The 13,576-nt window shown below is 39.3% G+C and overlaps 1 protein-coding gene across 1 annotated transcript in view; it reads right to left on the reverse strand.

Annotated features, from left to right (window-relative positions):
• Positions 1 to 13,576, reverse strand: part of nkd1 (NKD inhibitor of WNT signaling pathway 1) — a 73,091-nt gene that overhangs the window by 31,040 nt on the left and 28,475 nt on the right. Inside the window, exon 3 of the mRNA XM_078544782.1 lies at positions 12,361 to 12,538. Coding sequence (XP_078400908.1) covers positions 12,361 to 12,538 — 178 coding nt within the window. The remainder of the gene's footprint in view (positions 1 to 12,360; positions 12,539 to 13,576) is intronic.

Genomic DNA, 13,576 nt, shown 5'->3' on the forward strand with positions numbered 1-13,576 from the left:
CAAATCCTCTTTCAAATACCGTTAAATTAATGTGTATAATAATTGTTATTTGTGCCTGTTTTAATAATTCATTGGTGATTCGTATATAGAAATTATTTAGATCAAATGAAAACTTGACATAGAATTGCTAAATTTCACAACAGGCATCTGACGATTAAAACTCCACGTTCTGCAATGATGCATTAAACCTTTTCCCCGAGCTAGTTTTTAAAAACTAGCTGTGTAATCCAGTTAATCACACAAATATGGAAATAAACCATATCCCATTTTATACCAGTTTCATTTAATCCTCACTGAAACCTTATCAAAGGAAGACAGCTACAAAAGAAAAGGAATTGCACAACAGGAGTTCAGAAATATATAGGGAGCATAAAAGTAATTAATTATATGGAATATGATGTTTAAAGTCATTCTAGTTTTCATTAGATTGATTCGTGATTGAGGGTACAGTTATACTGTAGCATTGCTACAAAGTGAAGGGAAGCAGTGAGACATCGTGCCACTTGAAGTTACACTGCATGCTGCATAACTCCCTTGGCCCTTCTGGGCAAATTATGGAGTCATTTTAAATGAGCTGGAAAGGTAAATGATTTCTTCCCTCACTTTAAAACCATCAAAAGCAGAGCTCTTTGCATGCATTTAAGCAAAACTCCCTTGCCTCTGACAATTTAATTGGGAGCCAGACAGAATAAACCAATTCTCTACTTAACAGTATATATGCAACCTCAGCTAAGAAATTTCCCGTCAGGGAGCGGGGGAGGGGTCCGTTCGCCGACGCGTAATGACATCATCCCGCGTCATTTGCATTTTCAGGTAGGCGGGGGCGCAGCCGAGTCAGCTGTGTGCCCGCCGACCTGTCAACGGCCTATTTAGGCCATTCAAAAATCAATTAAGCTTATTAGTGGACCTGCCTGCCCAACCTTAAGGTTGGTGGGCAGGTCGGGAGCGCCGGCGGCCACATGAAAAAGCATGAAACCTCATCCACGGGTGGGATGAGGTTTCAGTGGTGAATCAAAAAATTAATAGACACTTTTAACTCACGTTATGTCCATGTCCCAACTCATGTGACATTGTCCCATGAGGGGACATGGATGGTGAATGAAATTTTCATGGCAGTAACTTTTTTACTTTGGGAACTGATTTCCCTGGGGCAGCATTTAGTCTCAGGGAGATCGGAGCGCACTTCCGACTTTAAGAATCCACAGCCCCCCACCCACACCCTTCACAGGAAGCACACAGGACTTCCCTGCAGATGTCACGCTGGGCAGGCCTTAATTGGCCCGCCCACTAAAAATGCCCCCCCCCACCCCCCCCCAACAATGGGGGGGAAAAGTTTACCCTCAGTGTCAGTGTGAACATGGAATCACTCCAGTCCACAAAATGAAATCAATTCATGACTAATATCATCAATAAAATATGCAACACTGAATTTGACTACGTGTTGCAAAAATAAATTTTAGCCATTCCACTTATTTTAAAACACAGGCACTTCTATTACAAATTTAATCTGGGATACCAGGCAAGAATGGGTAAACATTACTTTAATATAACAAACAAATAAATTGATGTTTGAATAAATCTGCAAAGTATACTGGATCTACCGTAATTTTCCAAAATTGGAATGCAGTCTTTCTCCAGCCAAGTAATAGTTATCTCCTGTGTTAGCATCACACAGTCCTAATTATACATTAGTACCTGACATGCTGTATAGAGCCAGGATTTGCATCTTGCACACATTTACAAGTCCGGTACTAAAGTGGTCTAGACTTATATATGTCCATACTTTTGGATGTTATGAAGCATCTATTTGTGGGGCGGGAGTTCTCCATCAGCCCAATTACTCTCCTCCCAATCATGTACCAGTTTTGGGGGAAGTGGAATCAAATCTAGATTGGGGGGGAAGCGGCAAAGAAAGTGAAAGGGGGTAAAAAGTTAATTCTAACTTGGCATTACATTTCATGAATTAATTCAGATTCAAATTACTTTCAAAAAATCTCTGACTCCATCCAATGTCTACAGGCAACCAAATACGTTTCTCTGCCAAGATCACGTGATGCTCTTTTAGACCAGGTTGAATCTTATCTAGTTGACCTCAACCATTTGCCAAATTACAGAGCTAAAGCAATCATGATGTTTCCACCTACCAAACCCAAAATCCAATAGCAAGCTTCAAGTTAGATTGCACATTCTTCTGCCTCAAGGCGAAGTCCCCTCACTACTGGCTTGGGAACTGGATCTATTGTATCCAATGACAGCAATAATGTTGAAACTTTTTTTAGTACAACCCAGTTACAACAGAAACTTATTGGATATGTCCAAAACTCTTTGTGAGTATCACTAAACCAGTAGCTGCAAGTTCTGTGAAACACTTCATTCAGAATGAAGCTAAATCTGTAAGAGTTTATTGATACTTATAAAGTGTAAATATAAGCTTTTTATTAGGACACTGCTACCAGTCCAACTCAATCTGAGTAGCGAAGTAGAAAGGCTGATGTATAAGATATTCTTGGCATTGTTTGACTAACACAGAATATTTACATAGCCCCACAGAGGTGTGTAAAACAGGAGCTTTAGTGAGACACATCATACTGTACATTTTAAATAAGACTGCATGAGAGATAACAAACTATGTGATGTTATATCACTTCCTATGATGATGCACACAGTATCTGATTGGCATATTGCACAGTTAGAATTAGCCCTTTACTGTACAATGTAAAGCTTGGCTGAGAAAGCTGATTAGCTCATTATTCGTGTGACCTGGTTTTGATGCTAGATGATATGGCATTGGCTTCCTGACATTACAACAATCTCATGAAAGTAAAAGTACTAATCAGAGTTTCATAATTTTTACTGGCTGCATCTTTGTTGAGCAATTAACTGGCCAGGATTCTCCAATTCCATTGAAATGCATAATTCCAAAAAGCAACAAAATCAGGTTAGCTTTTTTTAATGGTAGCAAGATGGTGCACAAGTTGATCTTTCTTAACTGGTTTAAAGGTCCAAAATATGTTACAAGTATTGCAAACCTGGATCCCTCTAAGTTTGCATTGCCAACCATGTATTATCCTCTGTTTATCCCATTAAGCAACTACTGCCAAATTAAAAGCTTTATTTGACCATATTCACTTGAAACTCTTTGATGCTCTATTCTCATGCTAAGAAAATGCATTTTGGCTGTAGATCAGACAGAATTAAATAAAGTAACTAATTCATTAAGTTAAAATTTAAACACTGTTATTATGTTTGCCAGAAGAGTGAACTTTGTTTTGAAGATCAAAGAAGATTCTCCCCACCCATCTCCGAAGCTAAGCAAAATCACTCCCAGCATGCTTCTTTTGGGCTACTTAAAGCTTTGTGACACTACTGTTGTGAGTTTAAATATAAGAAGAAATTAAGCAAAAAAAAATCAACACCTTCAGGGTTTAAAACTTCTGAATATGTTAAATAAACACACACTTGTATTTATAGGGATACAGTGATAATGTCCAACCTGGCTTCACACAAGAAGGCCTTGGACATATTTTACAGAACCCGGACAGAACAGATTTGACTCTGGAATGAAATCCAATTATTTTCCTTTAATCGTATATGCATTAAGAGTTAAAATTTCTGTTCATTTGTAGCTACAGTGGGTTTGTTAATGATGATTTCAAATTCTTTTCCTGCTTTTGGGGGGATGTATAAGTGGGGATTTGCATGGACAACTTATATTGATGATACTTAATACAGTAAAATTTCTATTATTTGGCATGCACGGGGAATGGTTGCTGCCATTTAATCAAAAATGCCAGCTACCTAAGAGTTTGGTGTTTTCAACTAATCAGAAAGCTCCTGTGCGATCTAGTGGTGATGCAGGTGTTGAGGTCTCAGGAGAGGAGCATGCGAATCTAGCGAGTGGTGTCGAGGGAACATGGTGTTGCAGAACAGTGGGAGGCTGGGACAGGAACAAGGACAGGCCACGAGTACCTATGAGTTTCACAATCTTTAGCAGTTGCATGAGAGTGGGGCTAAAAGGGAACAAGTATTAGCACCAGCTTCTGAGGGATGAGAGACATCTTCAGTCAAAAAATAGACGGGACAGAAATTCCGGTTAGTAGAGAATTCCGGTTGGTAGAGTGCCAAGTAACAAAGTTTAGCAAATTTTAGCAAAACATAGTGGTCGGTATTAGGGATAGAATTGTGAAATCCAGAGTCCTACAAACTCACAATCCAAACATTTGTAATAAATATTGCAAATCATAATTAAAATACCTACAGAAAGGTGTTCACTTTCTAACAAAAGGGTTTTGCTCAGCTATTATTACAGTTGCGTGGCTAGCTAAAATTTATTATTCATTCTGTAAATTTTTTCAATTCGTAACCTGGGCTTGTTTAAAAGGTTACTCACTCACTCACCCAGAACCGCTTTATCCAATTCAGGGTCACGGGGAATCAGAGCCTATCCCGACAGGCAATGGGCACTAGGCGAGGTACACCCAGGACAGGACGCCATCCATCACAGGGCACAAGCTCACACACTAAAAGGCTGTTTAACCATAACCATAGCCAATCCACCTAACCAGCAAGTCTTTGGATGGTGGGGGGAAACCCACACAGACAATGTGCAAACTCCACACAGACAGACAGCCGAGGGCAAAAACAAACCGGGGTCACTGCAGCTGTGGGGCAGCAGCACTAACCACTGCGCCACTGTGTTGCCCCTAAAAGGTTACTGTCAATGTTATATTAAAACATTTCAAATTTTGTGCAATAACTCTATTAAACAGCTACTTAAAACTCCTCTTAAGATGAAAATATTGCCTGCTGTTTATGATATAAAGTTCTTAAGGCCGGCAGCACTGCTCAGGTTCTGATCATTTGTACAAGAAAGAAATTACTATATTTAAAAAAACAACTATTACTAAGGGAATGACACATGCTAAAGAACATGCTGTGCTCAAAGCAGATTGTTGTTATAATTTCAAAGATTGAGGCAGAAATTTAAGAACAGTCCAATAACTCGAACAGTAGATCAATGAACTTCCAACTAGACAGCATGAGTATCACAGTTTCAACTAAACTGCTCCAATAAACTGGGAGCTGACGCTACTTCACATGCAGACTACTGTAAAGGACACTTTAAAGCAAAGGAAAAGCTGGGCGAGCTCCACCCTATAGAAACAGCCTGACAATTGGTTGTTCATAGAGCACTACTAATGTCAGACACGGTCGTGTGTGATTGATGTGGACAGAAGTGAAAAAGTAGATGTATAACTAACAGCAACTTAAGAAAAGCTGCAATAAGTCCCTTCTCTCTCTTCGCCTTCCCTTCCCCCACCACACCAAATATAGATGCTGGATATACCAGGCAATAAGAGTTAAACAGTTTCTTTCCACATTATATATATTAAACCCAACACTGGGTAGGAGTCATAACCTTTAAGCTGGAGTTTCACTGAGTCAACATCTGCTCGGGTAGCTCAATACTTTGATGTTTACTTTGTTCATTCTACAGTTCAAAAGAACCACTAATGTACAAATTTCTCGCTAAATAAATCCTTAATTCAGGAACCCACCGCCTCGCCTCTCTGCCATGAAAGACCATAAAAAGGATCGTATTAAGATTTCAAATAATTGATTATAAAGTATTATTCCAGCATATTTCATTCTGCAGCATGCTTTTATAAAAAAATAGACAGCAGTTGTAGTTTCCCAATAACTCAGCAACTCCAAAGAATTTTTGTTCCCCCAGATAAATGAAGAGGAGTTATGTTTCCTACGAACAAGATTTCAGTGCTGAAGTTAAGAGATTCACATCTAGTAAGTACATAGAAGAAATAAGTACATTGAAAATGATTGACATGTTTCCTAATCTGCGTGACTTTGCCAGTCAGCAGTAAAATAATCATTTGTTCTCATTGGAGAGAGTTATCTAATAACATAACCTAGAAAAAAATCTATAGCTATATTCTTTCATTTATGAATTAGTAAAAACAGATTCTCAATTTGAGAAAGGGTAGTTTATATAAAACGTTCATTTTAATCAGAACACGTACTTCTCATTCCGACCAGAATTATTTTTCAGCTAAATTTTTATCATGTTCTTCCACCAGTTTGAGGGATCCTCAAGCTCATTGTGGATTAGGTATAGTGAGGGAGCTGGTTGAAATTTTACTGCACTATCTTGCAGTTATGCTGCAAGATCTGAGGCTGGTAACCAATTTTGACCACTGCAAACCAGCAGCACAAAGTTATACTGCCAATTGTGTACTCCGCTATAGTCAGGGGAAAGCTCCGATCTGCATCTGAGTAGTTGAAACACACATGTAGAGACTTGGGATATTTTTAACTACCGAAAGAGCTGTTTATTTCACTTTAAGAACTGAGTGATCATGAGAATTTTAACTTTTTTGTTTTAAGTTTAAAGCATTTACTTCATACTGGTAGCTATTATGCATAGCTGATATGCACAAAGTGATATGCAGCTACCTCCTTGAAACAGTCTCACACTTGAAGTCAAGCACCAAACTCATGCCAGTTTGGCTGTAGTTGAACCACATATTCTACATCACTGTGAAGCCCGAAAACTTTCACAGCAACACAAAGCATGCAGTAGTACTGCCCTATTAGTTTCTGTCCCATACACTATCAAATGAAGTCAGGCTGATTTTTTACAAACATTTCCTCTGACTTCATTACACCGCCAACATCCCAGACATAGTACACAAATCCAAAGATAGAAAATTCATCAATGTTTCATAGGAGGACAATTTCTCAAGTTGATCCATGCTTAAAGACTAGCATCAAATATAAATTACACAGAAGTCATTTTCATCCAAACAGTTTACCAAATAAAAATATTTCCTTTACAACTTTTTTTTAAAACACAAATTTCAATGAATAATCCAAGTATGTGCAACTTCATAATTCCAGAACGTGAACTCCTGGCAAATGAAGTTGGTCAACTTTATCCAGTGAAGAGAAATAGCCGATGTCAATTTATTTACTGCAAAATCACTTGTCAGCAAATTAACAGTATCCTCACCAGTAAAATGAAAAACTAAAGCTTCAATAGCATCCCAAGTGTTACATCCAATCGTTTTCTAGTTTTGCCCTGAGTTAGTGAATAAGGCAGTATTTTAATTGTTAAGTCATGTGATTTTGCAGTCTTGCAGAATATTCTCCTCCTGTGGATGAAAGTTATATCTGTTGTGATTTGCTATTCCATTTCAAATTGCAGTCATGGTTAGAATTATTTTGAGACATAGGGCAGGATTTTCCAGCCCCACCCACTGCCGGGATCATCTGGTCTCACCAAATTGAACGGACATTTGGCTGGCCCGCCACATTCCCCGCGGCGGGTCCTGCCATGGCGGGGTCAGAAAACCAGTCCCTAGTTTAAAATAGCCAGACAATTTTAGATGCGTAAATTTGATGTAATTAGCATTATTATTCATAGCTTTCCTTTAACAGAACAAATATGCCTTGAAACTTTTGTAATCAAGGCCTTGGTGTTTGGGTGAATGGGACTGAAACTGATCAACAGCAATAGAAGAAAAATGGCTTGATAAGCAAATCCACAGCCTGCACTGCACTGCCCCTGATTGTATTTCCACTCAACTTTCCAGCCATGGCTGGCGATCCATTATCCACCCATTTTGCACCACTGCCGTTCATCAGTTTCACCCTGTATTGAATTTGCAATTGATCAAATTTTTACACTTAATTAAATCCATTCTGATTTAGATTCTAGCACGGATGAAATAGATTGTCCAAGTTTAATAACAGCAAGATTAAGATAAAGCAATCCCTTCGGCTATATGACAGTGATGTGGCCAACTGAAGCCATGCCAAGGTGTGATTACATTTCATGATTCAGATTATTTTCTGAAATGAATGTTAACCTCTAACAGTTTAATATTTGCATTTATTCTTGTGTCCTAACAGTCCTGGGTTTTCATGATATACACTGTTAAATGTTTCTCAGCATTTTCCACTCTGAACCTATGGTTTCTAATAATACGACAGTTCCTTTCAATAATAGATTTTGGGAGAAATACAAAAAGCTATCATTAAAGGTATCTGTTGTCAAAATTTTCTTTTTTTTAGTGTTACAGATTTTAGATTAGGATATCTCGGAGCATTATAGTGAGTGGCTATACTTAGCAACATAATTAGTGGCAGTTACTCCTTCAGGTATGCAAAACTTGTCCCTTACAGAAGTCTCACAATCCAAGCCTTCTGGCTATCTCTAACCTGGGAAAACATAAAAGGAATCTTCAAACACTGCAGATAGATGAGCCAATGGATAAGTTGTTCAAATGATTATCTAAGCAATAGTTCATTGCCTTTTTCTATTTTAAAAAAAACATCCTGACCTTTACTGAAAGCCAGATTTCTTCCCTGGAGATTTGCAACTAATACAACCGCTCAACCCATTAAAGTCTACAACATGGATTCCCTACATTTTGGCGGGGTCTGGAAAGATCCACTACTGGAATACTCCATCTGTCTGGCCATGTATCACCCTGAGTGTAATGGAGATGAATGGTGACAGCTGCAGAGTCTACTACCTACACCAGATGAACTTCAGTAAGCTGTTTGGTCAATACTTAAGTTACAATTTCAGGACATTCAAATTACACTTTGCCAGCCCAATAGTGGTAATGGGCTATGCCAAAAATCTTTTTTTTCGTTTGAGGGTTCTTGCTTCTAGTTGAGCGTGTGCTCAGGAAAACTAGTGCCCAAGTATGGGTGGGAAGGGATTCCTGTGGCTTGAGTTGCACTTTTCTATGGTCCCAGGAGATAAGTTGTTTCTCGTCACTGTCTGCACCTGCTACAGAGTCAGTCAGTGACAAAAGTACAGAGAAAATACATTCCCATCATCAGTGAAGGAACAAGGAGGAAACTAATGAAACTAAGCCTTAAATGGGAAAAATAAGCACTTCGGGTAGGGAGGCTGCATACAGCTATTCCCAAGTACAAATGTCAGGGTGTTTTTTTTCCAGCTTTTTGTGTTTGCTTCCATGCAATGTTTTTCTACTGTCCCCAAATTAAATTGGGAAATGTAGGTTCCATGCAAAGAAACAGTATGCATCTGTTTTCACACTTGTTCTTAAGGGAAAAAGGACAGAAAATACGTTTATATCACAACACCAAATTTGAATATATGCCACTGTCAGTGTTTTGGTGACTTGGTCAGCGTACCAAATTTTGTTACCACAAATCAGCACAACATAGAGTTCCTGTTTAAAATGTGTATTGACAACAATCCCTGCCATTTAATGCTGGGACCACGGTTAAGAGGAGCAGTGGGTCGTAGCATTAGAGGAGGGCAGAGAGGTATGGCAAGCAGAGTGGAGAGACAGCAGAATGCATGGCAGCAGTAGTGAAGAATATATGATATGATGAGGGCACAGCAGTGAAAGGACAAGCTGAACAGATGGCAGTGAGTAAGGGGAAAAGTGGTTAGCAGTGAGGGTGAGGAGAGGAAATAAAATTAATGACAATGAAGAAGAGATTAATGGATGGTCGTGAAGGGGTAGGGCAGCAATAGAAGCTGGGAGCAACACTTTGTGGTGTGATGGGGTGGGGAATGAATTAGGGAGGAGCTAGAATTGTCACTTTGAGATTGGGAAGGATGGAAAACGTCAGCATTAACCGAGAGGAAGTGCATAGGAACATATGAACATGCAGACATACTAATTAGGAGGAGTAGGCCACTTGACCCTTCAAGCCTGCTCTGCCATTCAATAAGACCATGGCTGCTCTGATTTTAACCTCATATTCCTGCCTACCCCCGATAACCTTTCACCCCCTTGCTTATCAAGAATCTACCTACCTCTGCCTTAAAGATATTCAAGGACTCTGCCTCAATCACTTTTTGACAAAGTGAATTCCAAAGTCTCACAGCCCTCAGGGAAAAAATTTTTCTTCAGCTCTGTCCTAAATGGGTGATGCCTTATTTTGAAACAGTGACCCCAAGTTCTAGATTCTCCCACAAGAGGAAATGTCCTTTCCACATCCACCCTGTCAAGTTCCCTCATGATCTTATATGTTTCAATCAAGTTGCCTCTTACTCTTCTAAACTCCAGCGGAGACAAACCTAGCCCATATAGCCTTTCCTCATAAGATAACCCGCCAATTCCAGGTATTATTAATCTAGTAAACCTTCTCTGAACTTCTAACGCATTTACCACTTTCCTTAAATAAGGAGACCAATGCTGTATACAATACACCAGATGTGGTCTCACCAATGCCCTGTACAACTGAAGCATAACCTCCCTACTTTTGTGTTCAATTCCCCTCACAATAAACGCTAACATTCTATTAGCTTTGCTAATTACTTGTTGCACCTGCATACTAACCTTTTGAGATTCATGCACTAGGATACCCAGATTCCTCTGCATCTCAGAGCTCTGCAATCTCTCACTGTTTAGATAACATACTTCTTTTTTATCCATCCTGCAAAAATGGACAACCTCACATTTTCCTACATTATGCTCCATTTGCCAGATCTTTGCCCACTCAATTAACCTATCTATATCCTTTTGTAGCCTCCTTATGTCCTCTTCACAACTTACTTTCCTACCTACTTTTGTGTCACCAGCAAATTTAGCAACCATAACATCAGTCCCTTCATCCAAATCACTTATATAAATTGTAATGTGTTAAGGGCCCAGCGCTGATCCCTGTGGCACATCACTCATTACATCTTGCCAACCAGAAAATGAGCCATTTATGCCTACTCTCTGTTTCCTGTTAGTTAGTCAAACCTCTATCCATGCCAATATGTTACCCCCCTACACCATGAGCTTTCATTTTCCGCAATAACCTTTAATGAGGCACCTTCTCAAATGCCTTCAGAAAGTCTAAGTACAGTACATCCACTGGTTCCCCTTTATCCACAGCACCTGTTACTTCTTCAAATAACTCTAATAAATTGGTTAAACATGATTCCCCTTTCACAAAATCATATTGACTCTGCTTGATTACCTTGAATTTTTCTAAGTGCCCTGCTGTAACATCTTTAATAATAGCTTCTAACATCTTCTAGTATCTTAATAGCTTCTAACATCAACTGAAGTGAGGAGGGAAAGCATGAATTAGCGGGCACAGTGCCAATATGGAGACAGGAAAAGAAAATAAGGAAGAGCACCAGCTTCAATGCAAAAGCATTGAAGACTAGCAGTCTAATTAGGTTGCAGGGGAGAAGGAAGCCAGGTTGAATTGGTGAAGGTAGGAAGAGTTTAACTGCTTGTTTTCACATTTTCTAGAACGGTTACCTTTTTGAGGGACTGAATGCATGAACCATTTTGGTTAGTCAGCTTTTGCTTTTCTAGATTAACATGTACCTATCAGTATATTTACACATGCAGTTCCTCTCAGCACAATAAAACTGTTTGCAAAGGTGCTTTTAATATCACAATGAAACTACTGTTCAGAGCAGTGAAGATCTGAGTGCTGAATATGCTGGGGCTAAAAGCACATTAAAGTCTTCACTTCTAGATAGATTACTGCTGAAATGTTGACTCAATGATATAAATAGTAAAATAAGCCATAGAGATACATCAATCAAAGCAAATTCATTGCCACAATGAAATCCTATGCTTAGTAATACTGAACATTCTACACAACTTCATCAGTTTAGTAACAAAGAGTGACATTATAATGTCACAAATTTAATAAACACCAACGGCATTAGCTCAACCAATTATCAAAACAAGTTCATTTAGACAGCTGTCAATACCACTTAATAGCCAACAGACTAAGATAATACTCTTAAGAATTGAGGTAAAGTAGATCTTATGAAAGTGTTTTTGCATATTCTCTTGATGCTTTCTAAATTGAAGAAAACAGTATTATTATACAGAAATATAATTTATTCCCTGTGAATTACTGAATTGGACTCAATTTAGTGCTAACAGTTGTTATTGTGGCAATGTTGTAGGAAAATACATGTTCAGTAATGGAGCAGACGATAGAGTTGAAGACTGAGTCAATTGCAGAGAGTTTCGGTTAGCCCGAGATCCTTTACCAGCAGTGACCTATAGGACTGCCCTAGTGATAGTCACTCTGTGAAACAGAATGTGTACCATTGCACTTTCACTAACAATAGACACATCCAAGGTATGTCAATTCTTCTACCTATTTCAACTTTTCTGCAAAGTAAGTGAGTAAATGATGAGAAGAAATGATAATTATTTGCACCTTTTTCATGAAGAAATGATAACTATTTGCACTTGAAAAGTTTGTAAATTAACTGTAGCCTTGGAGTACATGAAGCAGGCAGCAACTGACTGATATACTGGGCGTGCAATGAAATATAAATACGAAAAATAACTAAAACTATTTCTTCTTACAAAGTGCAACAGTTACCTTCTAAAGGATAGTGTTCTTCACTATATCCTTCTCTGCTAAATTCACCAGCCGATCCCTGCAAGACAAAACCCAGAGTTCCTTCAGTATGAAGTTTTTTTTTAAATGAAGAGGTTTTCTTTAACAGAGTAATGTTCAAACAGTAATCAAAAAGCAGAATATTGCCGCTGCTGGAAATCTGAAATAACAACAGAAAATGCTGGAAATACTCAGCAAATCAGATAGCATCTATGAAGGGAGAAACAGAGTTAACGGGCTGTATTTTCATGGAGTCGGGGAGAGTCTGGAGCGAGGAAAATGGGGGCCGGAACCCGATTCCAGGAATCCCGAATCCATTCCCGGATTACCCATTTTCAGGAATGTCTTTTAACAAGACGCCACCCTGCACTCCCGACCTGGCTGGCTCCATTGCAGGGACAGGCATGTTCTAGTCCCCCACAATTTTCCTGGAGTCAGGCCAGCTTTTTAAACAGTCGTGCTTCACAGCACTGCAGTGGCGTTGTGATTGACAGACTGCGTGAGGGAATCTTTTGAAAGTTAAGTTCAAAAGGTCCTCCTCATGCTCTCCATGCCAAAGTACACCCCCCATCCACCTCCTGTGACCCCTCATGTGCCCATTCCAAGGTATGCCCCCACCCACCCTCTATGACCCGTCTTGCCCTCCCATGCCAAGATATGGCACTTCCATGCCCATTCACCCCTAAACACTGTATGGAACCAATGAATCCTACAGTGACAATAGCCTCATTATGCATTCTTGGCTGACAGCCCAGACTTCCATTAGACTACTTAGACTACTACAGGGGGAAAACATTGATTGATTAACAGCTCTGGCTCTGTCATCCCTTGTGTCAATTGCACAATGTTTATTTACACATGATAAAGAGGTTTCAAGTGCTTGCAGTTTCAACTATTGACACTTTAAAGAGTCTGGATGATTTACACTTTTATTGGCCTAAAGTAAAATGGAATTTTTTTAAGACAGTGGAAAGTTATCAATGAATGGATGATTCTTTTAAACACTTTTTTATTGCATGCTATTGTCACTCTAGGGTTCATTACTTCTATTAGTGGGTGAATGGGCATGTACATCTCATAGCTAGGCATGGGAGTATGAGGGGCCATAGGGGGATGGTGGGGTTGCATACCTTTGCATGGGGAGGACATGGGTGGTGTTTGGGGGTGAGGAGGAGTGAGGAATGAGAGCTAGAGGACC

Source organism: Cetorhinus maximus, chromosome 6 (assembly GCF_964194155.1).
Source record: "Cetorhinus maximus chromosome 6, sCetMax3.hap1.1, whole genome shotgun sequence".
Classification (NCBI taxonomy): Eukaryota; Metazoa; Chordata; class Chondrichthyes; order Lamniformes; family Cetorhinidae; genus Cetorhinus; species Cetorhinus maximus.